This window comes from Mesoplodon mirus (assembly GCF_964341445.2).
Source record: "Mesoplodon mirus genome assembly, chromosome: 3".
In the NCBI taxonomy this organism is placed as follows: domain Eukaryota; kingdom Metazoa; phylum Chordata; class Mammalia; order Artiodactyla; family Ziphiidae; genus Mesoplodon; species Mesoplodon mirus.
The window spans coordinates 153,655,444-153,681,086 of NC_138978.1; the positions used below are offsets into that span (position 1 = coordinate 153,655,444).

Consider the following 25,643-nt stretch of genomic DNA (forward strand, 5'->3'; position numbering starts at 1 on the left):
CAGGGAAGCCCTCGTTACAGGGCTGAGTGGGTAGGGTTTGTTCTCTCCTTGACCTACCCTGTCGTCTGTCCTGCCACTGACTTTCCAGCAGGTGCTGTTGGTCAGAGGACCGAGGGAGAGAAAATAGGTCAGTGCAGATTTATCCCAACACCTGAGAAATATGAAGCTAGGGTCTCACTAGCATTATTCTCATATAGGAAGGGCGGCACCTTTAGAGTCTAAGTATTAAGTACTGCCGTATTTATCAGCATCATCTGTGTATCCTGGGCACCATGAGAAGATACACAAAGGAATGAGAGGCATGATTCCTGACCAATAAAGCAGGGCACATGGTCCAGCTGAGAAGTAAGCCCCGTGCAATGGAGACAAGAAAGGTTACAGGTTATTTTAGTAGTGCCAAGTAGCAGGTCAGGGAAGGTTTCTGTACCACTTTGGATAATCTAGTTTCAGAGGGGATGATCATAGACTGTTAATGGCTTATCAGAAATGGGACATCTCTGAAAACAAGAAAGGGAGGGAGGGAGGAAGAGGGGAGAGGGAGGGCCAAGTAGAGAGAGAATGAGAGTGAGAATGTGAGGGGTGATAGAATTTGTTGCCAAAACTAAGCCTGGTGTCCTTTATCGAGCAGTGCCCTAAGTAGAAGCTAGCTGTTGATTTCTCGTTGTAGCAACACTGAATGAGTTGGACCACATACATGCCAAGGGAAAAACAAATTTACTGCTAGGAAATCTTTCGGTATAAACCAGGAAACTTTTAAACAATTATATTTTCATTTGGTCTCTCTTTTTTTAACATTTAATGTTCAAGTGTAACCTAAAAATGTCTTTGATCTTCTTGTAAAAACGTGAAACTTTTCAGTTAGAACTCAGACATACTGGTTTACAATCTGGGTTATGTCTTACCAAAGAAGGTGAGGAGGAGGCTCATTTTAAAAATGGAAAAAATTGTGAGATAAATCATGAGAACACTTAGGTATGATTTTATATTGGGAAGTCACCTAGGAAGTATCTTTAATGAAGACAGATGATGTGCTACTGAATGATTTCTTTCCCCACCTTGAAGTACTTTCTTACAACTTCCTATAAATGCTTGGGTGTACTGTCATATTGGAAAGTGCTTGAGAAAATGTATTTAGGGAAGAGAGGTGATTTGCCACTGAATGATTTTCCACATTGACCTGCTTTTACAGATGAATTCTAAAAGATTCATCCTGATTTATACCCTCAAGCCTGGAATAGTGGCTGAGAATCTCCACAAGAACCTGAGTCACCTGAGACATCTTGTAGGTGCTGGGCTTCCCCAGGGCACCGACACGAGGGGGCCAAGGTTTCTAGGAGAATTTGGTTCAGATGTTCAGTTCTACTGTAGTCAAACTTTTTTAGACCCTTTCAAGGTTTACAGAAACTAGGTTTCAGAAGTTACAGTGTGACCAAATTCAGGCTTAAAGTTGAACAAACTCATTCAGCAACCTGTAAATATTTTTTGAACTCTACATTGAAAGCCTATTAAAAGGTTCCTTAAAACCTATAAAGGTGGACTTCAGAAACAAGAGGTGGAGTTGGGAGCTAAGGCTGGTGTGTGTGTGTAGGGGGGGCAAATACCAAAAGGGTAGAGGTCCCTGACGATACTAAATGATCTTTCTGTCCCTTCCCCTCTCGCCTACCGTCTTTCTTTTACCCTTAGGCCTGCACTGCCTGAAAAGAAGGTGGCTGATCTCAGCACTCTGAATGAAGTGGGCTATCAAATCCGAATTTAGGCCAGCAATACAGCCAGCAACAGGGCTTCTATGGTGCTTCTGTCTGCACTTTACCCAGCATCTTCAGGAGGAACTGCAACTATTTATTAAGAACTTGTGAATTTTATTTGTAAGGGTTCACTTGGAATAGACTCTGAGTGGGTGGTAACAATTAACTTTGAAAAAATTCACGAAGGGACAACCACGAAAAGGCTAAGTAATAAACCCCACTGCGGTCAGACTCACTCTGGATAGAAAGGGTAAGACCATAACTGTAGTTTTATATTTTCCCATTTACCTACATTCTTTTACTTGTTTTAAACAGCAGTAGTAAATGTTCATGAAACCCTCCCTCCCACTTTTGATACAGTAAGGTAAACTCAATCAGTATTAATGTCTTTTTCAGCAATAACAGCGGCAAAGATTGGTGGGTTTTTTTTTTTAAGCAGTCAATATTACCTCAGCATCTTGACATCAGATATGCAAATTTAATGGTGTTTTGTTTTTTTATATCCTATTTGTATTGTTTCCCCAGTATTTTCCATGGGGATCTCCACAAGGTCTGGAATTTTTTTCCTGGTGCACACATGCGATGAAATTTAAGGTATTATATATGCAAGTGTTCTACTAAAAAAGCACTGAAGTTCTTCTGGCAATACGGGAAACCATTTTCAGAACCTTGGAGTCACTTCTTTCTTAAATCTTTCTTAAAGCATTCACTGACAGCAGTTTTTGTTCTTTCAAAACAAGAAAAGCACGTTCAGAAGCTAGTCTATGTTCTGTCACTAACATTTAAACTTTGCAGAGTCCAGCAAAAAGCACACAGGGTCATGAACTGTTACACAAATTTAGCAGTATTGCAATTACCTCTGACAGTAACACACTCAAAGGCACAGGCCAGGAGTGAATCAGTAGGTCTTGAGAACCAGCTAACCTTGCTGATCCCATTTCACCTGATTTCGAAACTCTAAGTCAGGCCTCGATTCTGAAGGACTCACTGTTGTTAGAGATGTGTTCTGATGTCTTATATTAAGACCAAATACAACACGATGTGATTATTTTCCAGTACCTTGCTTTTAGGTACCACTTCATGATGCTTAGAAACTGGTATTGGAAAATACAATGAATTAGAGCAGCAGAACCTTTTTTTTAATGGAAGAGTCTTCAGGTACAGTGTTACACCTTATAGTGTGATTTAGTCCACGGAGCACAGTATGAATATCCGGCCTGCATATGGTAGTTACAGTGTAACTTCTGGCTGCAGACCACACAGAATAACTCTAACAGCATACCAAGTCTGTATGTTATCAAGAATACAGCTTCCGTTTCATTTGTTTGATCTTAGCAACCATGCCAACTCATGAGACCAAAAGGCATTTTTTTTTGTGTGTGTGTGCGGTACGCGGGCCCTCTCACTGTTGTGGCCTCTCCCGTTGCGGAGCACAGGCTCCGGACGCGCAGGCTCAGCAGCCATGGCTCACGGGCCCAGCCACTCCGCGGCATGTGGGATCTTCCCGGACCGGGGCACGAACCCGTGTCCCCTGCATCGGCAGGCGGACTCTCAACCACTGCGCCACCAGGGAAGCCCCCAAAAGGCATATTTAAGTGAAGTCTGCTAGTCAACAAAAGTGTTACTTCAGTCTCAGTGCTTCCCCTTCTGGTTTTCTTTGACTGAAGTGTACATCTCAGTTAGATTAAAATACAGCGTAAGTTAAAAATTCAGAACTTAACCACTTTCCTCAAGAATACTATCAGTTAGCAGAATTTAAAATGAGTTATCTTTAACCTTCACAAGATGAACCCATTTGCAGCCTCATGGCCACATGCATGTACTTAGATGTTTGCAGTCGCCAGTGAATCATTTCATTCTCGTTCTAAAACAATACTGACCTAGCTCTCTCTCTAGATGAAATACCATCATCTGTTTATCAATCTGAAAATATTATATCCAATAAGTAGACTACTTATAACATTGCAATCATTCTAAGAGCTTGGAATAGGATTTTCTAAGTATTAAGTACTGTCCAATCTAAAATATGGAATGCCAATAGTTGCATAGCCTCTCATTTCCCACAGAAAAGGGGAAAGGAATAGGAATACAACCTGTTTCTAATATGCTGATGCATAAGCCTTAAAACTGCCAACTGGCTTGATGATTCAATTAGTAACCTGATTTATTCCACACTCATTTCTTGATTTTAAGACTCATTTCCCCAAAGCAAGAGTTAGTCACAGAAACATGAAAATTAATTTAAAATGTTCTTGGTTGTTATTCTATTTTTATTGCCTATGGAATATGTTAATTTCTAAAAGATATGAGAAAGGCACCAAACTCCAACATTCTAGTGAAGTAATTTAATTGATAAGGCAAGAAAAAAAAAAGACATGATTTACCTCCTAGAACTGATTTTAAAACTGGCTATAATTCAGAAGGTAAAAAACAAAACTATGAAGGGATCTGAAATCTAGTTTTTAAAGTTATTAATGCAAGAGAAATTTTATGCTTAAGCCATTATGGCAATACATGCAAAGTTTAAATGAATGACAGAAATTTTGATTCTAGACTACATGTTGTGCTGTTTTGAGTACACTTTATTTCAGAAAGTGATATTTAGTATTTTCTATACACTCTGAAATCATGAGCATTTCACTTTTTCTAAGTCAATTATTTCATAAGGATTTTATTAATAGATATTGGTAAATAGAACTTTGGAAATCCTAATTCAGTATTCTTACTATACCCGAGGCTTTTGTAAGCTATAGTTTTATGTACAACCTTGTACAGTTTTTTTGACATGCAATTCAGAATCTTGTTTATTCTTTGGACTTTGTTCTGGCCAACACATTTTTAAAAAATCTTTTAAGAAAAACTGTGATTGTTTTAGTGGGTATTTTTCTAAGTAAATGAAAACTTGTATAATGGTATTTTAGGGAATGCCAGATAAGTGCATGTTTCAAGTTAATGTTTTTCTCATCATTTGTATGTTTATACACAGCATGGGACTGTAATAAAACCATCCTGGAAACCCAAGGATTGTTTTCCTTCTAAAAATATAAATGGTGTGATTTTTTTCTTATTCCTCTTATTACATACTTGTCCTAGTAAACGAATTTATCACTCTCTCACCCTTGTTGTCGTTCACAATTTTCAGACTCTGTGTTAAACATCACTCTATTTTGGTGTATCTTAATTCACTTATATTTTGGTATATCACCCTAAGTAATAAAGGCTGAAAAGGGTAATGAAACAGTTTAGAAGAGGCAACAAGTCAATTACACAGCTTAGTACATCTACTACAAAATCTTCAGGCACAGATGTAGTACAATAATATATTAGGTAACTTACAGGGAAAAAGTGCAAATGACTTGACGTGAATGTTTCTCCAACCCCTTGAACTCTCTGGATCTTAGTTTTTTTTTTTTTTTTTTTTTATGAAAGCAAAGGGTTAAAAGCATACAGCTGCTAAATTCCAAAAAAGATGATTTCAAACATGCATACTGATAGCAAAAGCTACAGTAAAGCCAAAATTTCATTACTCCACAATATATCCCTTTCCATTTAAAACTTAAATAGCACAGGGAGTTCCCTGGAGGTCCAGGGGTTAGGACTCTGCTTTCACTGCCATGGCCCAGGTTCAATCCCTGGTCAGGGAACTAAGATCCCGTAAGTCGCAGGGTGCGGCCAAAAAAAAAAACCCAACAAAAAACCACACACACACACACACACACACACACACACACACACACACACACACACACTTGGACAGCATAGCGCTTGAGACTGGGAGATTTGGTTTCAGCAATTAACCAAATTTAAATTAATTTAATTTTGGCAGATAAATACAAGGATCCAACAGAGTTATTAACTCTTTGGACCAAAAAAAGTAAAGACAAATGGACGTTAATTTTAGTGGAGCTTTTATTTATTTTTTATAAATTTATTTTTGGCTGCACTGGGTCTTCGTTGCTGTGCACAGGCTTTCTCTAGTTGCAGCAAGTGGGGGCTACTCTTCGTTGCAGTGTGCAGGCTTCTCACTGCAGTGGCTTCTCTTGTTGTGGAGCACGGGCTCTAGGCACACAGGCTTCAGTAGTTGTGGCTCGCACGCTCAGTAGTTGTGGCACACAGGCTTAGGTGCTCCGCCGCATATGGGATCTTCCGGACCAGGGACTGAACCCATGTCCCCTGCATTGGCAGGTGGATTCTCAACCACTGCACCACCAGAGAAGTCCCTAGTGGAGCTTTAAAAAGCTATGATGTTACATGGACCCTTTGGCCTCCAGTACACAAAATAATACTTCATTCTATAAGCTAAAGTAGAAAGCAATTTTATGGATTAACTCCATAAAATTGAAGCGCATGAAAAGGGCCTAAAATCACAATATATTAATCAGGATACAAAAAATTAAGTTTTCATAGAGGTTTTCAGGGATGTTTATCAACAATACCTATATATAAAGTTAGTTAATAAATTCACACAACACAAAGTAGTAATCAATGAACCTTCATTTTTCTTTCCCCAATACTAAAAGGGGATAAATATACTATGTGCTGTTATTATTTGATGATGACAATATCTGCTAATTAGAACATACAATCTTCTGAAAACTGTTACTACGAAATGAAAATCCTAGAACTATAGTTAATACTGTGAGAGAAAGCGAGACATTAAACAGTTAAAAGTACTTGCTGGGCCTCCCTGGTGGCGCAGTGGTTGAGAGTCCGCCTGCCGATGCAGGGGATGCGGGTTCGTGCCCCGGTCTGGGAGGATCCCATATGCCGCGGAGCGGCTGGGCCCGTGAGCCATGGCCGCTGGGCCTGCGCGTCCGGAGCCTGTGCTCCGCAACGGGAGAGGCCACAACAGTGAGAGGCCCGCATACCGCAAAAAGAAAAAAAAAAAAAAAAAAAAGTACTTGCTTATCGCTATAATTTTTACTAGGCAAATCCTTGTAACCCACATGCCTTTTGGGGGTATTTATCTGGTTTATTTTTTAAAAATTGTAGTAAATACTTTAGTAGAAAAACTTTTAAAGTCCAAGACTATAAAGTAGCTGCTGCTTTCTAATTTAAGATGAAGTATTCTATTAAGAAAACCCACTGTAAAAACTTGTATAATTCAGTATAAAATTACTACTTAGTAAAAATGCACATAATTCTTTGATCCCAATGTCTAAAAAAGAGAAAATTTTCAATTATGTTTAAAATTTTTTGATTCAAACACTTATACAGAGCCAACTACAGCATTTTTTAGGCCTGCTCTTCACCACTTTATAAACAAAATCAGCATCATCTCACACTGCTGCATCATGATAAAACATTTTAGAAACAAAACCACGACAGTTAAACCACAACAAAACAAAACAGTTAAAGTTACTACTTACGAGCATTATGTCTCCAAGCTGATATCTCTCTAGAGTTTTGCTGGCTTCCTCTTATTTCTAAGGCAAAATAAAAATAACCTTATAGCTGCCACTTTGTTCCAAATACGTTTCCTAATAAAATAAATTTCTACAGGATTAGTTAAGTAAAATAAAATATCTTTCCGAATCCAGGGATCTTTTCTTGAAACTGAATATATAAAAAAAAAAAAATTACTAGGGAAACACAAGGCATAACCCCAATCTCTGCCTCTCCTAGGTATCCTGCAATGGTCTATGACAGGATGGAAAGTGGGCTTGTGTAAAGCACTTCATCCTACTAGTTATGGTGACCTATATTTCCCCAATAAAATGCAGGTATATTACATGGCTCAGGATAGTAATAAGATGAATTAAGCAATTTGTACAATTTTAAAAAGCATTACTGAGCCCCCTCAAAAACAAACTACAATGGTTGGTTGGACACTTGTGAACCTGATGATTTCTGAGATGAACTACTTAGGACTCAACAAACATATGATCCTCATGATGATATCGGGCCTCTGCAAGGGAAATGAGTTGTGGTTTGTAAGAACTCAAAGATATTTTGGATCCACTGTAAAGCTTGCCAAAAACATGAAATGAAATTCTTTACTAAGAGGACTAAAGAAACTGCACTATATTTAAAAATCACTGTCAAATTTACTGGAATTTAGAATAAATATTTACAACTCTTTTACAATAAAGAGCGTTTAGATCTCACTTGTCAGGAAAATATTTTTTCATTATCAAAAAAAGAAAATTGTTGTAAACTTGTTTCTTCTGCTACCTGTTTCAAGCATTTAACATAACCTCTTCAGAAATTCCATAGCGTAAAAATAAGTAACATGCAAACTCTTAAGAACTTTACATTCTTTGAAAAAGAACATAAATGGGAAAGCACAGTATATATGTAATCAAAGGAGAGTCAGGGGCTTCCCTGGTGGCTCAGTGGTTGAGGGTCCGCCTGCCGATGCAGGGGACGTGGCTTCGTGCCCCAGTCCAGGAAGATCCCACATGTCGCGGAGCGGCTAGGCCTGTGAGCCATGGCTGCTGGGCCTGCATATCCGGAGCCTGTGCTCCGCAACGGGAGAGGCCACAACAGTGAGAGGCCCGCGTACCGCAAAAAAAAAAAAAAAAAAAAGAGTCAGAGCTCAAGTCTGAATTTAGCCAATAAAGGCAGATGATCCGAAGAGTTATTTTCGTTTGGAAGTCCATTAACAGTCCATAAGTCTTGTTCTGTAAGAAGTGACAGTCTAGCTAGAAGTTTCAAGCCACCAACCAAAGCAACTTCGGCTCCTACATTAAAGAAACATATATATATTTAGTGAAACAACAGGTTACTGTAAATCATACCAATCTTTTTTTTTTCTTTTAAAACAACAATGATATATAGCTTGACACCCTTCTGGAAGTCTAATATGAAACAGTTTTTAGAATATGGTTAAATTTTTATTGTGACATAACCTAATTATAATTCTCTAACAAGTTTCAGATGCTTGTTTTTTTCTATTTCAGATTTTTTTTCCATTTCAACTTCTGCAAATAATCTTTAGAAGAAAATATCAATGCAACACATAAGATGTTAAGAATAATTTGAGATTGACAACTACCTAAGAAATTCACCCATCAACCTTTCTGTAGTTGTATAAAATCAGACCAAGCCACATCTGAGTAGGACATTTATGAGGTGACTGCAGAATAAGTTAGTATAGTTTGGTCCCAGAGACTCAGTACCCATGGAAAGAGGATGTGCTCTTAATGTTAACATAAGTGATGCTGGTCCATGGCACACTTCCGCCACCTAGTGAGTGTTCTTCAGTATGACAACTACCAGAACCTTATTACAAATTCAAAGCAAGCTTATTTTGCAGAGTTGATCTAGCAGAGAGGAGTAAACCACCTCCTGAATGTTACTAGTAAGGTTACCCTTGTGAAGGAGAAAACAAACAAACAGATGGGAAAAGAAAAGTAGCACTGTAAAAAGAAAAAGGGGAAAATCAGGAAAAACAAAATAGCTGCCCACATTTAGGATTTTCAGTTTTCTGAATATATTTTTGACTTCCAGTTACTTTAAATGGCACTTCCTTCTCCATGTTAAGTCCTCTGATTAGTATTTAAGATCTTGGGCTTCCCTGGTGGCGCAGTGGTTGAGAGTCCGCCTGCCGCCGGTCCGGGAAGATCCCACATGCCGCAGAGTGGCTAGGCCCGTGAGCCATGGCCGCTAAGCCTGTGCTCCGCAACGGGAGAGGCCGCAACAGTGAGAGGCCCGTGTACCGCAAAAAAAATAAATAAATAAAACCTTGTTTTCATTGAATCATACAAAGAAGAGTGTGTTATCACCTTTGCTTTTTTTTTTTTTTTTTTTTTTTGCGGTACGCGGGCCTCTTACTGTTGTGGCCTCTCCCGTTGCAGGAGCACAGCCTCCGGACGCGCAGGCTCAGCGGCCATGGCTCACGGGCCCAGCCGCTCCGCAGCATGTGGGATCCTCCTGAACCAGGGCACGAACCCACGTCCCCTGCATCAGCAGGCGGACTCTCAACCACTGCGCCACCAGGGAAGCCCCACCTTTGCTTTTTGAAAACACATATATTATAGACTTCTCTTTCCAGGAAGAACCAATATTCCAGGTTTAACATGACAAAACTGTCAATCGTTGGCAGTAAAAGCAAGGCCCTACAATGAAGGCAGCATAGTTCAGTAAAATTTAAGTACAAAACTGTATGATGTTGTTGTCACAAGAAAAACATAAATGTATGGAGAGTAAAACCAAAGGGCGATATGAAAGATCTGTGCTCTACCTCAGAAGCTGACTGGGACTGGAGGATAGAGCTGAGGATATAATTCTTGGGTCATAATTTGCTTTGAGGTGTTCTACTGCCTCCAACTTTTGCAGGTGATAAACTGATTTACTCAAATATATCACCAATCTGCCAAATATATTACCAATTTAAAAATATTTTTAATTTCGAAATCTAAACATCTAGATGTTTAGCTAGCTTTCTCAACTTTAGCCCTGAAGTTTTAGTTACTTTGTTCTCAAGCAGAATTTAAGATTACATGCATTCTTTACCTGGCTGCCCAGCAACACCTTCCTTTTCAGCAGAATAGAAAATATAATCCACAGTTATGGCACTGCGGGAATGACAGGTGGTCACTTCTGGAATTCCAGTGTCAGGAAAATAATGTGAATAAACAGATGACAAGCTGAAATGGTGCTGTAACTTTGAAGATAATCTAAGTTGAAAAGAAAAATTATTTAGCATCCATCAAGTTCTTCATGATTTTTATAATTCCTCCTATTTAAACCACTTTTTCACTTAATTTCCAGACAAAACCAGACATTAGGACAATCTTTATTTAAATAGACCATATCACAATTTTGCATTCCTTTATTCATGCAGTGATATCCAAAACCCATTAACAGAGCTGTGATACATGGGGTGGGGTGCAAGTGGGGAGCTCAATACTTAACCGACTACTGTGACTTTTTTTTTTTTTTTTTTTGCGGTATGCGGGCCTCTCACTGTTGTGGCCTCTCCCGTTACGGAGCACAGGCTCCGGACGCGCAGGCTCAGCGGCCTTGGCTCATGGGCCCAGCCCCTCCGCGGCATGTGGGATCTTCCCGGACCAGGGCACGAACCCGCGTCCCCTGTATCGGCAGGCGGACTCTCAACCACTGTGCCACCAGGGAAGCCCTAATGTGACTTTTAAAATTAATTATAACATATTTGAGAGCCTTCACTTGTGAATGAACACATATTCTTAAACAATTTATAAGTTTTTTGTTGTTTTTAAGAAGGAAAATTAAAGTGGCCTTTAGGAATGCTATTTAGAACTAACAGACTTCTGATGTCAGAGGGGTTATATTTTACCATGACTGTTCTTGGTATGGTATATGAGATAATTTTGTACTGCATCTGGTTTTTTTTGGCTGCACTGCACGGCTTGCGGCACCTTAGACCAGGGATTGAACCTGGGCCCTCTGAGAGCGTGGAGTCCTAACCACCAGACCGCCAGGGAATTCCCCATACTGTATCTTAAAACAGCTTCTATAATGGTTTACATTTACCCCACACTACAAATACACATAATGTTATGGGTAAAAGGTTTAAAAATCATTTCCTACTAACACATCATGAATTTTAAGGATCTTTTATGTCACAAAAGAAAACAAAATTAAAAAAAACCTTTTTTTTTATTCACCCAACAAACATTTACCAAGCATGTACTAAGTCCCAGGCACTATCTCATCTTATGCACTGAGAATACACAAATAAAGATGTTGCTCTGCTTTTAAAGAGCTCATATGTCAATAAGCAAAGGTAATTGCTTCAAGATGCTCTACTTCCAAGTTTTAGCAATTTTTTATGTCTAAGGACTTATATTTACAATATTTTTAACTGTAAAATAGGTCTCCTGCAAACTGTTATCTTACTACCAACATTTCAGTTTACAGATAAAAGCTATGCGTATACACACACTGTATTTATACAGATACTTAAAAGTATCTTTTCTTATACCCCATTTTGTTATAAAAAGATTTTAGAATTACTCAAAACTAAGTATTTGTTAGTAAGAGTAACCTTTTTATTAATCTTACTCAGGGAAGTTTTTACTTTGAAAGTTTTAATCACAGATTTTTATATATTCTTTTTCAAAAATTCAAAAAAATTGCTTTCTTACTAATTCTTATATATGAGAAATTTTCCCAAAACAAGATATACAAAATAAAATAAGACTGAGGAGAAAGCAGATAAAGAGAATGAGAGGTGGTCCCGAAATTTAAATGTTAAACAAAAGTCAAAGCTATAAAAGAGCCACAATATGAAACAATCAAGACATTTCAAGAATCTCCCAAGAGACAAGATTTAAGTCTCCACCCTGTTGTATTAATATACATCTGTTTCTCAACCACAGCCCTAAAGATTCATGATTCTTTAATAAAAAGAAATCCAGGCATCTTCACCCAGCTACCTCTGATGACCTTTTCCTGTAGTTTAAGAGATACGGTATAAGTAATTGTCTTTTCTACAGACATATTCTTTTGGATCAATTCTCCTATAGATTTGTTTCAAGATCCAGTAAGTCAAAGGAGGCTAAAGGTCCTCTTGAAATCTGATAGATATTTTTCTGTGATCTTGACCTTTGTTTAAATATGTAATAGCAATAAATTTCAAAGATAATAAATTTACTAGCCTGTTCAGGTCCCCGGACAAGCTGCTTCTATAAACAGCAGTGCTTAAGCACTTACTATTGTATGTCAAACACTGAGCTTTACATGCTTTGTCTCATCTAATCTTCACAACAACCCAAATTATAGATAAAGAAACTGAACCTTAGAGATGTTAAATTTCTTGCTCAAAAATCACACAGCTAAAAAGTAGCAAGGTCAAGGTTGGAACTCAGGTCTACTTCACTTCAGAGCCAGCATTCTTCACCAGCATAAAATAACATCAACTTCATTTTTCATCCAAGTGATTTTTGAGAAATGATTTCTTTACTCAACTAAAGTCAGCAAATGTCTATTGTTGCTTTCCAAAACTCACTTTTCAGCTGTTACTAGGACCTCTGTTTTGTCCAGCTGTGTCTGTGTCAGATCACTGTCTGTAAGAACAAAGAGAAATATATTTATACTATCAATGTATTGTTTTGTTCTAGCTTGCCTTAGTATAGTCCTTTTACTCTAGGAACAATATTTAAGACATATCTAGTTTAGATAGATGCCTAGTTAAATGGTTCATTCTCGTATCTATGTTTTGATGATCTCCAGAATTAGCAAAAATAAAACACAAACATTTCCAAAGCAACATGCAAGTAATTCACGCAAAGATAATTTTGGAAGCTGAATTTTAAAAAGGTAAATTTAGAGCTCTTAAAAAAAAGGAATAAGCAAACAACTATATGCTTTTATATATGAATATTCATCACTGAGATGTTATCCCTTTAAAAACTTAGTTTTATGTCTTCAAATGGAACACTATTATCAAGAAGACTGCCAAAATGTATTGCAAACACTTACCTGTCTTTTCTACTTTTGGTACCTGCTGTACCTCATACACACAGTTCTGTGAGATACCTAGGTTTGGGGGCCAAATTGGAATAGATAAAATTCTTTGTCCCCGTGAAGACTGTTCCTGGCCAGATACCTAAACAAAATTTCAACAGGTATCTTAGGTGAATAGATTTTAAATAGTTTGTGTACTGAAAAGTTTATTTCTTAGATAAAAGGGAATCCAAGAATGGTAAATATTACCCTTTATTCATTACATTGATTATTTGTGCTTATAAAATCTTGTTCAAATACAGTTCAGAAAGCACTTATTATTTACATGTAAATGGCAATCTTTTCCTATGCATGTTTTTGTCTAATTTGGAAATCTAAACGATCTATAGTTTTGGACTAATACTGTTCCTCCTTTTTTACTACCTGCAACATATTTCCTTTTACATAAAATACTAAGAGAGATCAACTCTTATAAAATTTCAAACTATCATTCAAAACTCAGTGGTGGAGAGTTTATTTTGGTTAAATATACCGAAGATGAAATTATCTAAAGTAAGCAAAAGAAAGTACACTTAAAATAAAAACATGGGATAAATTACTCAGCTAAAGAATTAAAATATTTATCACTGTATAAAGGGAAACTTATATAATAAATAAATACTAAATTACTGTTTTGCCAACTATATTGCCCACATCCAGCATTCAAAATTCTATTCTGCCACCTTGTAAGTAATTCCTTATTTATGCAGTACTCATGTCTGTCAATGCTTTCATTTTTCTTCTCCTCCCCCATTCTGAATTTTTTACTGCCTGTCAATTCCTCCAAGCAGAATGTTGCCACAAATAGATGGAAATTCAATGGGTCAAATTCAATCAAGTAAAATAATTACTTATCAGTAGCTGTAGCTCATCATCACAGGTTGGTAAAGTGAGGGTACTGACTCATCAAGGTTTTCAAACAGCCCTGTGATGACCATCCTTACTTTACAACGAAGAGAGAGACTAAGTCCATCTCCTAATGATGAGGAAACAAGCACGTACCTTTCCTATGGCAAGTCCTTCATAATTCAATTTCCCTTCCTTTATAAAACTATACAGTGGAGAACCAGGAACAGAATTAAAGTCACCACACATAACAATGGGGCAGAAGCTGCCATCTTTCTGATGGGCAACACTGGAAATCTCTGCCAGAAGCATTGCCAGTTGGGTCAGTTTAATATCACCTCGCCTTGGGTTATACAACAGATGTGTGTTAGCCACACAGATCGCAGGGGAGGCAGCACTTGGGATTTTGGGCTGCAAGAGTAACACTAATCCAACATTGTCTCTGTCCAATAGAGGAACATCACGGCGGTAGAATTCCACTGGGTTCACTGATAAGAGGGAAAATTTGGAATGTTTGAAGCAAATGGCACAGCCATCAGGTTTCCTTCCTGTCCGCATCTTGTATTCACAGTGATAACCTAGAGGAAAGAAAAAAATTTTAAATGAAGATGGCTGGTTTTTTATATATATAAGTATTAGAAGAGCTGTGTTTTGCCACACACACAAAAAATTATATATATGGCAAAACACAGTTCTCCTAATTTTTTGAACAACGTTTACCAAAGTGTATTCTGCAAAACATTAGTAATGTAGGATGTTAATAAGTGTTAGAATCAAAAAAGTCTGAGACTGGGTCAAATAGATTTTTTTACTGGCAGACTTCAGGGTTACATACATGTACATTATCACATTCTCATTTCCATCCTAACAAAAGTCAGAGTCATGACAAAGACAGTGAGGCCTTATAGTAATCTGCCCCCTCACCACCACCCCCAACCCCATATCTCTCACCTTTTTGCCTCTAATTCTTCCCCGCTTGCTCCACTCCACACACAGCAGCTTCACTTGCCTTAAGGCACTCCAACCTCAGCGCCTTTCCTTTGCTATCTCCACTACCTGGAAAGCTCTAGCCATGGCTTGTTCCTTCACCTCCTTTGTCTTTACTCAAATGTTACCTTCTCTGATCATTTTGTTTAAAACTGAAACCTGGCCCATTTGCTTTTCTCCAGAAAACTACCATTACCTAAGGCACTATTTACTTGTTTGTTCAGTTTATTCTTGGCCTTTCTCCACTAGAATGTATGCTCCCCAAGGGCAGAGATTGTTGCCTGTTTTGCTTACTGCTATATCCCCACTGCCTAGAACAGTGCATGGTGTACAGTAGGCACTCAAAAAATATCAATATTTGCTGCATGAATGAATGCGAAGTAGGCAGCATTTCTCAAACAGACAACCTGTTTCTAGAGGTATTCACTCACCAAACAGATTTTCAGCTTCTACCCATTACACACGGTGGACCCTGGTATTATATGATGATGAACTAGACACGATGGTCCCTGATCTCACGGAACTCAGAATCTTAGGGCTCTGGGAGTAGGCAAAGCAACTCCTGGAAGGGAAGCTATTAAGAGATTCTTGCATACCTTTCCATCCGAATTAAAATTATGTATTAACACAAAAGGTCCCATTTGATATACCTCAATGTTTTCCTGACCTTCTGAAATGCATATTAAGTTTTTCCAAAATTAAGATTTTTGGTCCAAATACACCACACATCTTTGTTATTAGCAAGTTATACTTTAACAACCCATTAAGTAAATCTGGCTAAAGTAAAAGTTACACTGTACCCAATGATTCCAAACTTGGCCTGATCTCTGTTCCATAATGATCTTCTTGCACTTCTTGCAAACAAAGTACCTTAAGAGAAAAAAAATGGCTTGAATTAAAACAAAAAAATGCAAATATGAATTTTCTGGTGCTTTTGTCTTTAAAAATAGGTTTCTAAAATTCTAAAAACCTGATGAAAGCTGAAATAAAAAATTTTTTTTCTTGTAATGTATAGATCAAATCAATGTCTCCAAATTTGATCAGTCCCCAAAACTCTGACCTTTAATCACATGAAGCCCTCTTATTATCCAAAACTGGTATTTACCAAAGGAAATACTTATAATTTATATGTTGGAATATTTTTCCTGAATTTACATGTTTATTAGTACTAAATCCTTCTAGTCCTTTTTTTAAAAAATTTATTTTATTTATTTTTGGCTGCACTGGGTCTTCATTGCTGCACACAGGCTTTTCTCTAGTTGCGGCGAGCAGGGGCTACTCTTCGTTGTGGTGCACGAATTTATTGCTGTGGCTTCTTTTGTTGTGGAGCATGGGCTCTAGGTGCGCAGGCTTCAGTAGTTGTGGCACATGGGCTCAGTAGTTGTGGCATGTGGGCTCAGCAGTTGTGGCCACGGGCTTAGTTGCTCCACGGCATGTGGGATCTTCCCAGGCCAGGGCTTGAACCCGTCTCCTGCATTGGCAGGCGGATTCTTAATCCATTGGCAGGCGGATTCCCCACCAGGGAAGCCCCTAGTCCTTTCTTTTCGAATGCTATCATCTAAATAAATTTTTGCACGAATTATTTAAATTTTGAATCAAAGGAAATATTTACTGAATACTTAATATGGTGCCAGTCCCTGTCTCAAAACTGATTGACACTTAAAACTTTTTGGATCTTATTTGAAACATTATATAATTATTTATATCAACAACCATTAGCAAGTTATTCCTCCAAAGTTATGATACCTTGTTAAAAACTGTTCCATCGCTATATTTATATATTATTTATTTTTGGGCCACGCTGTGTCTTGTGGGATCTTAGTTCCCAGACCAGGCCCTTGGCAGTGAAAGTGCAGAGTCCTAACAACTGGACCGCCAGGGAATTCCCTCATCACTATATTTAATGTCTTCCCTTCTTACCCTACAAACAAAAGGGATAAAACCATTTAGTTCAGAAATGAATCCAACTCTTCCTTATGTGAAGAATTTTGATGATATTTTGTACTTACGTCTGCATCAAAGTGTTTAATTTCTTTCAGAATATTGGGAAACCTAAAACTCCAGTGTAATACTGGCCGCTGGCAGTGTTTATAAAGGTGTGAATTGTCTTCCAATAAATCTTGAGAAAGTATATTATAGGACATCACTGAAAAGTCAAACTTGTTCTCACTGTCTCCACATATGGGGTCATCATTTTTGTCTCCTAGGATCTTCGTTTCTTCTTTATTATGGTTACATATATATTCCCAATGCCGTTTTATTGTGCCTGTTAAAATATATTAGATAAAATACAAAGGATTAATTAAAAATGGATCATATTTTTCCTGTATATAAGTATTTTCTTGCCTTTTAAACATTCCTATAGGCAATGAACAGAATGTTTTTCCCTAGGAAATGGCAATGTAGTACTCAATAACTAGAAGTTGTCATCAAATTGACTACAAAGGCAGTAAAATGATACACTGACTGACCAAGAGGTACAAAACAGTTTAAAAGGGTCTAGCAAGTCTTTTGGAGGCTGAGAGTGTGTGTTAATAAAACTGACTGTATTGGGGTCATGGTTTCTCACATCCCCATGGTTATGAAGTGGCTCTGCCACAGACATGCTCAGCAACAAAAGGGTCTAGCAAGTCATTTTGGAGGCTGAGAGTGTGTGTTAATAAAACTGACTGTATTGGGGTCACGGTTTCTCACTTCCCCATGGTTACGAAGTGGCTCTGCCGCAGACATGCTCAGCAACTTCATAACCATGATAATATGTATGTCACAGCTGGCCTTTCAGTAAGGTGATTTCACATTGTATTTTATCACCTATTAGTACGATAAGATCATCAAATGCTTAACTAAGTTCCAGAAACAATTCATCTGAGAAATCTGGTTTAGACATGAATGAAGGGTATATAATGACAATAAATGGAAGCAGTATTTACTGGAAGAATGCAAACAAAATAAGCAAAAGAAATATTTTTAATGCACACCAAAGCAAAAGTTAAATGTAATACAGCTACAGAATGCGAGTAAATCATGATGCCTGACTGACCAACCTAGCATGCAGCAACCGGGAATGTGTGATAGTTTATATTCTGCAAAGACACCATGTACCCTGATAAAGTGATGAGAAGAGGATCAAATAGCATGAGATTTTGCAATTACAGGCAGTCTTTGACTTAGAAATGACTACGAAAAGTAAATATATATATATACGTGTATCACTATAGATACACACACCACTAAGTATATATGTTTATATATATGTATATATACACAGACACACACCCCCCTTTGATCTTGTCTTCCTCACCCCACCATTAAAGAGGATACTCTTACTGCCATGGAAGCCATAAAAAAGATGTGGAACATTTTAGAGAATCTATAAGCTCAAAAGAAGGGAAAAACAAGAAATGGGATGAACTTGGGAAACAAAAAGGTTTGAAGATGGACTTTTGAGCATGATTAGATGATATGAAAAAAATCTGAGCCCTAGAATATCTCCCTTTTCCTGAAAGAAGGTTTGCACTTCACTGGATGACAATCCCTAAGATTTCACCAATTAAAAATTAAATTGAAGAAAAATATTTTATATATGGGGGAAAAAAGACTAAAGGGAGACATACCACTGTTTTTAAGAGTAATTGTCTCTGAGAGGAAGGATTGTGGTAGATTTTTCCAAATCTTCTACAATGATGGTATATTTACAGTCAGAATATCAACACACTCTAGTGGGGAGGGGGAACTGGTTGAGGGCAGTCAAAAGGTACAAGCCTCCAGTTATAAGATGAATAAATACTAGGGGTGTGATGTACAACATGATCAATGTAATGAGCACTGTGGTGTGTTCTATAGGAAAACTGTTAAGAGAGTAAATCCTAAGCGTCCTCATCACAGGGAAGAGTATTTCTTTACTTTTGTGTCTCTGTGGAATGACGGATGTTCACAAAACTTATTGTGATAATCATTTCATGATGTATGTAAGTCAAATCATTATGCTGTACAACCTAAGCTTATACAGGGCTGATATGTCAATTATATCTCAATAAAACTGGAAGAAAAAAAGTGTCAGTACGCTCTATAAAAATGCCAGTGAAGTAAAAATTTTAAAATATACTCTGGTAAATTGACTTTAATCAGGTTTCTTCCCTCAAAATCTAAATGCTGATATCTGCTGCACTGAGGGAATAGGAATTTTGACCAGAGGACAGAAGAGGAAGGTAATTTTTATGAATAGTGAGGTCTGGGTGGAACAGGGGAGTTGGAATTATGATACCATGAAGGTACTAGGAGCCTGAGGAGAAAGGTTAAGAAAAAATGGTGGAAGGAAAGAAAACCAAACTAAACAAAAGCGTTCAACTATTACATAATTTAGCCTAGAGCTTGTCCTATGCCCAGGAAAGAGAAGGAAGCTATCCCCTTCCTTATCCTTCACTGAAAATGGAGAATCCTACCCCTAAGGGCCACAACTAAAGCAAATTGTACTGACTCCACACAACTACCCTGAGATTTATAACATAGCTTCTATGAGGAAAACAGAACTGATTCTTAAGAACTGATTATCTAGAACACAATTCATTCATAAACTGGGGACTGTCTATGGTCTTAGCCACAAATCATTAAGTCTTTATAGGTATACGAGATGGAAAGGGCTCTAGTCATACAAACAAAATGTAAGCTACCATCACAAACTTACAGCACTACCCTGATGGCACCATTGCATTAAAATATGAAAGATGAAAGTCTAAAAAAATCATTCATACTTTCTTGTAGAATATGTATATATAAAGGCATATAAAAGCATTAAAATTTGTATAGTCCTGGCAATTAAGAGTTTGTAACCAAGTCTTTTTGCAATTCCATTTTTTAAATAACTGAGACCATCAGATTATCAAATTAATACAGTGGCTTTCAGACTTTTACAGCTTGTATAACCCTTTGGCATTACTTTTCATGTTATGACCATCAGTCCCTGGTATGTTGGGACTGGAGCTGGGATGATGGGGTAAACACGTCTTATCCTGACCACATTTGCTTTTAATAAACATACAGAAATGTGTTTGAATGCTAGGGTTCCCTGGAAGACAATTTGAAAACTACTGAGAGAGTGGATAGTCTTTGGCCTTCACATACTTCACAACATAAATTCACACTACAAAAGCTTATATACCTTCCATGTCAGGAGCAACAAGGTGATCACAGCAGAGAAGACAGATGAATCAAAGAAAGTAAGCAATAGGCCTGATCAGGTTTTTAGGGTGCCTAATTAAAAGGTCATAATTGTGTCACACAAATCCTTCAAATACCACTTTAAAGTGATAGGCAAGTTAGCAATGCTGTTCTCTTGATTGAAAAGTAGTATTAGTGAAATATCAGAAGTCACAAATATGGCTTAACGAAGAGCATTTTCCTTATTCACAATACCTAGGAAGAACGGACATATAAAGAGTCAGGTTGCAATCAAAGTTTATCAGTCTGTAAATGTAATTCCCCGTCCATTAAAGGGAAAACAACACCACCAGGATTTTCTGAGTACCTACTATGAAGCCAACAGTGTGTTAGGCACTTTGACATATCTCACTTCATGCCTCCACAGGCTTTCAAAGTAGGCATTATTTTACACTAGGAAACCAAGGAGCAGAGAGGTTCAGTGACCTGTCCAAACCCACACAATTAGTGGTGGAGCAGAATGAGAGCAGGGAGCGGTTCCTAAGCCCATGCTTGTGTCACTACACCACCGCTCCATCTGAGAGCACACCTGATTTATAACAAAAGGCTAAACAGAAGAGGAGTGTGTCGTCCTGATGAACAATGAATACGTGAATGAGAAGCTATCTCATGTCATCATACAGCCCTAGATTCATAAAGTATGAGTTGTCCTTAGGAACCTAATTTTAATGTCTCTAAATACACCTTTTAATCATTCAAACAAAGCTTTGTTTACAAACACATGTGGTGGTTAAGTGCTATACAAATAGATTTTCACTTTTGAGTGCTTAGAATTTCTACTTAAATGTGTAGTAGAAGTTCTACTTGAAAGAGCACTAACTAATCTAGCTCTGACTTCCAAGTGAGACACTGTGAATGCCATCCTTTGACAAACTTAGGTCAGCTTCCTACACATTAACACTCACACAGCCTGTTTTCATATCTTCAGAGGGATGATCTTCACTGAAAACCACAGCTCAGTAAGAAAGACAATTCCAAATTTACTTAGACAACTCATGTATACTTTGGAGGCAGGGCTGGGCTGGCAGCACAGAGAGCCTGGTGAATTGTTTAGAGTAAAAAGTATATGAGAAAAATAGAAATAATCAAGATATCTAGAAAAAAGTGTCTCAAAGTTGAATAAGATGTGGTTAAAAGATAAAACTTCCCACAGACTCTCGAGATTATGTCTACAGACCCCAGTATGAGAAATATAAATCTAATAAGCTAAAATCTGATTCTTTAAGAAAATAGCTTTCATTTATGATTGTTTCTATTTAAGGAAATTCTTTTGTCTTATACAATGAAGCTAACATTAAAAATGAAAACATGATTTTTTTAAATAGCTCTGTGGACTCCCAAGCATACATCCACCAATTTCTAAGAAGTCTAAGGACCTTTGTTTCAAAAACACTGAATCTGAAAATTATTCTTAAATTAAACTTAATGTATTAATCTAGTCCTCCATTGTTTTCCAACTTTAGTCTATATGTAGAGTCACTTCTATTTTTACTGCCAGAAATACACAATTAATTGAAGATTTCTTTTTAAAAGTCTTAATTTTAAAAAAGAATTTCCTTTTTTATAACAGAAAACTACTGGCTAAAAATAAACACCAACACCTCTAAAACCTGCAGGTTTTCTTAAGGATTAAATATGAAAGTTTCAATTACTCTATGGCTTATGTCTATTTCTCCACCAAGATAAATGTCACCTTTACCTTGGTGTTTTCTTCGTTTTGATGAAGGCTCATCTCCCTCAGAGTTCATGATGTAACTAGAGAGATGAATCAAAGATGTCTGGCTCAGGTTGTCAGGTGTCCAGTTCCAGTACTGAAACTGAGTTCTAGACTCAAACAAACAAGGTGGTCTCCAATTTAGTGAAAAATGCCTACTACTGAAGTATGGGTAAGGAGCACGAGAGTAATGTCCAGGCCACCTCATACAACTAGAAATATGTCTGTTCCAGCAACACCTTTGCAGATTCTCCCACGGTGCAGTCCAGTCTCTGCCCAGACTCTTCTGGTGATGGGGTAACATGGGGTATCTAAAAGAAATAAATACACTCCTTGAGGCACCACTTCTTGTTCAGCTGTAGCACACAAAATCTAAATGTTTCCTCAAGGGAAGGTAATGTCTAATATTTCAAATCTGACTTCTAAATCTGTGAAGGATGGGGGAAAAAGCAGCCATTACTTAACTACTAGTGGCAATATCTCAATACTCTCCCTAAACAACTATGAATGGTATTCTAAACACTTAACATAGAATCCACCAACCTCCCGAAACACCCGATGCACTTCTGAAAGTCCGCACAATTCAGCTGTGTTGAATCAATCACCAAACGGTATTCAGAGTAGCTTTCTAGCATCTAATAAAACTCGATGGACAAATAAAATCCACAGCAAACATAATACTTAAATCAAATATAGAACACATAAGGTGACTACAATTAAAGTGAATCTCTCCAACCTGGGTTTGGAGTAAAAACATGCTTCTGAACATGTTTTTTATACCAAGGTTATATTTTCCAAACATCTTTATAGCTAACAAAAGCCTATCACTACCTCATAAAAGTACCTCTTTTGCTAATCAGTAGGTAGATAATTTATTGTTCCATGCTACTCCCTTTTTTTTTCTTTTACTTTAAAGCACGCTTCTCCTTGAGGGAAATGAAAGAGAATTACTTACTAGAAATTCACCAACACTCCAAACCCAACAGCATCAATTATCTGATACCAATTATATGATAGGTTATAGCATGAAAAATGTCTCCAAAGTAGTGTTATTATTATTTTGAATAGATATATCGCTCTCAGGCTCTCCTAAGAAACAACGCAACTCAAGCACCACCTTCTTTCTACTACACTGTTCTGGCAAAATGCTAGGATTCTGAGAAAAACTTCTATCCTTTCCTCCAGAATTCATTAAAGGTACATTTCCAAGATAGTGTCAATAATGTCCACTTTTATCACCAAAAGAATTTTGCTTAAATTGTATTTAACTGTTATTTGACTTTTATATGTTACATTTGTTTCATTTTAACAGCATTTTTTAACTGTTACATATATTGAGCAGTTTACACATTTTCAAACTGTTCTCTAAACTCAATGTAATTGTAAATCTTTAAAGACATGACAAGGGTAGTGTATCCTGCTTTGTGACAACTCCGAAAGCCATAGAGATTTGGGGCTTGCCCATACATTTTCTATTGTAATAAGCTACCGTATTGAAATACAATACTTGTACTACAAAACATTCTCTATATCTGTAGCTACTTATACAGACTTTTTTTTTTTTTTTTTTCTCTTAAAATGATGAGCTCCTTCACGGCCAGTGCCTTCTTATTCCTTTTAATCTGGGTCTCTTCCCAAGTGCCTAGCACAGTGCCTGACACACAGCTGGTACTCAGGAAACATTGTTGAACTGAATTGTCAAGTCCCAAGACTACAGGAGTTAAAACCAGATCCCCATAACTCATGTAAAAACTAATAGAGTGCTGTGCTTCCCACATGTGGTACACCAGTCGGTTTCGCGTGGTACACATTTAAACTTAAAATATTTTTATATCTAAGCATCCATTTCAAAATGTATTAGGAAAAAAAATCAGTAGACCAAACCCAAGATCTCACGGATACTGCTTAGGGAGACGCTAACGTGTGCAGCACCTATTGAAGTGCTTTTTTAAAAAGTGAGTCAATTTCAAGAAAAATATCCAGTAAGTAACATAGATGTGGAAAGAGAATTTGCTAATAATCGTAAAGGTTGGGATTCCAGTGACTAAAGTTCGAGAGGCACCAACACAACAACAAACCAGCCCCTCCCTGCAGACCGGCAGCTCCCGGAGGGGGCTGCAGGGTTGGGGAAGGAGGCCGGGGACCCGGAGGCTCAGGCTGGCTCGGAGGTTGGGTTGGGGGAAAAGGGCCGGGACTCTGAGGCCAACCTGGTCCGGAAAGCACGAACCCGGCCCATGGCCGACGCGCTCCGCGCCCGGGCCCCGGACCGCGTGGGCCGAGCGCCCCTCCGGCTGCGCGCCGGGTTTACCTATCCCTCAGGGTCTCTGGAGGTCCGTCCTGACGGTACCGCGGCCCGGGACCTCTTCCTCGTCCAACCCCCACTCCCCACCCCGCCCCGCCCCGGTTAACCCTGGCCGCCCGCCCCCAGGCCGCCCGCCCCTCCCTCCTTCCTCCCGCCACCCAGCCCTACTGACCTGCCTCTCCCCACCACACAGCGGCCGTAGCCCCTCCTCACACAGCGCCACGCTTCCATTCTCCCCCTCTGCGAGCGTCCAATTCCCAGGCCCCGGGCTCAACCTCAACCTCTACAGCCGATTTGGCGGCGTAGAGCACCAAAGGCTCCCCATCACTAGACGTCGGGCCTCTCCGCCGGGCTGCAAAGCATGCTGGGAGGTTCAGTCATGCCCGCCGCCAAGTCCCCATCTTGCGCCGCGTAAGTCACTGAGTTGCCTCTACGCCAAATTCTGTTCAAGAAGCATGCGCAGTGCATGTGAAGCAGGGGCAGCCATTTCTGAACAGGGCAAAACACCCGACTTACGTCTTAAAGAAACAGAGGAAATAAACTAAGAGCCGAACAGCTTTACTAAGGCTTGTGGGAGGGTTCACTGCAGTTACTGTTAAAAAGAAAAAAAAAAATTTAGTGTATTTATATAATGTCCTTGGGAATTTCCAAAGGTGGATGCCCAAAGTGGGGAAATGCCCTTCTCTGAGTTCTGATAGAATTGTGGTACTACGGTTTTTTTTCAATTAATTTTGTGGGAACACAGCCGCAGAGCTCACTTTTGAACGTACGTGTGCGTCGTCTGTGTCCGTCGCTATCAAATTTATCAAATTTAGTATAGGACTCTAGATTCTTGGAAAACATTACTTAGGTGGAGAGCCCCTTCAAGAGATACACACACACACACACACAGAGAGAGAGAGAGAGAGAGAGAGAGAGAACTGCGGAAGAATAAAGTGAAGGGGGAAAGGAATAGTGGAAAGCCTGATGACCACTTTTATAGGCTGTTTGGGAGAGTAGTGGAGCGATTTCTTGGGAAGGCTCCCCCCCCCAACTTGTGTGAATAAGAAAATCAGATGCATTTGAAAAACACTTTTTCCCTCCGTATACATATAGTTGATTTCCGTTACTTGTGGTAGTTATGTTCTGTAAAGTTGGTACCAGCCAGGGTTCTTGGCCTTCCCCCAATCAGTAGAAATTGATAAGAGGCCAGATAAGGAATTCAGGCAAGGCTTTATTGGGGCCCCTGCTGCAGTAGGGGGAGCGAAAACAAGTAACAGTTTCCATTGTTTGCTCCCCAAGGTCGGTGGTGACCTGGTTCCTTTTGTGGGGTGAGGGTAGGAGTCTGTGCAGTGGTCGGGCTGGAGGGGCTTAGGTTGTTTGCCCACCCCTTTGGTGGTGTTGAGTGCAGCATAAATGTGCA

At 38.5% G+C, this 25,643-nt stretch overlaps 2 protein-coding genes across 12 annotated transcripts in view; one reads left to right on the top strand and one right to left on the bottom strand.

The window, feature by feature from the left end:
* VASH2 (vasohibin 2) overlaps window positions 1-4,792 on the top strand; it is a 36,182-nt gene extending 31,390 nt beyond the window's left edge. For both annotated transcript variants that reach the window (XM_082614385.1, XM_082614386.1), the window contains one exon: window positions 1,684-4,792. In XM_082614385.1, coding sequence (XP_082470511.1) covers window positions 1,684-1,756 — 73 coding nt within the window. In that variant the 3' untranslated portion in view covers window positions 1,757-4,792. The remainder of the gene's footprint in view (window positions 1-1,683) is intronic.
* An 820-nt stretch (window positions 4,793-5,612) lies between these two features.
* On the bottom strand, window positions 5,613-24,643 carry ANGEL2 (angel homolog 2). Of its 10 annotated transcripts, XR_014293565.1 has the most exons (11): window positions 24,147-24,310; window positions 22,483-22,574; window positions 21,925-22,250; window positions 17,018-17,274; window positions 15,809-15,878; window positions 14,178-14,599; window positions 13,152-13,278; window positions 12,679-12,736; window positions 10,203-10,366; window positions 7,115-8,428; window positions 5,613-5,974 (listed from the first exon to the last, which is right to left on the bottom strand). XR_014293565.1 is itself a non-coding variant. In XM_082616032.1 (10 exons), exons 2-10 carry the CDS (start codon window positions 22,572-22,574, stop codon window positions 8,277-8,279), a joined length of 1,668 nt encoding a protein of 555 aa, XP_082472158.1. In that variant the 5' UTR covers window positions 24,147-24,310; the 3' UTR covers window positions 6,645-8,276. The 10 variants fall into 10 exon arrangements, 9 of the variants coding, with proteins under 9 accessions (XP_082472158.1, XP_082472160.1, XP_082472161.1 ...); XM_082616032.1 differs by lacking the exon at window positions 5,613-5,974 and having other exon boundaries at window positions 6,645-8,428; XM_082616034.1 differs by lacking the exon at window positions 5,613-5,974 and having other exon boundaries at window positions 6,645-8,428; window positions 22,483-22,583.
* Window positions 24,644-25,643: the final 1,000 nt, after the last annotated feature.

Bases quoted from the DNA above. Each gene is read 5' to 3' on its own strand.
- ANGEL2 (XM_082616032.1), bottom strand. From the start codon at position 22,574: ATGCTAGAAAGCTACTCTGAATACCGTTTGGTGATTGATTCAACACAG. The intron at 13,279-14,177 runs GTACGTGCTTGT...AATTTTGTTTAG, and splicing joins AAGGACTTGCCATAGGAAAG to GTATCTGGCCAGGAACAGTC. The intron at 10,367-12,678 runs GTGAGTTTTGGA...TTTTCAACTTAG, and splicing joins GTCCTAGTAACAGCTGAAAA to ATTATCTTCAAAGTTACAGC.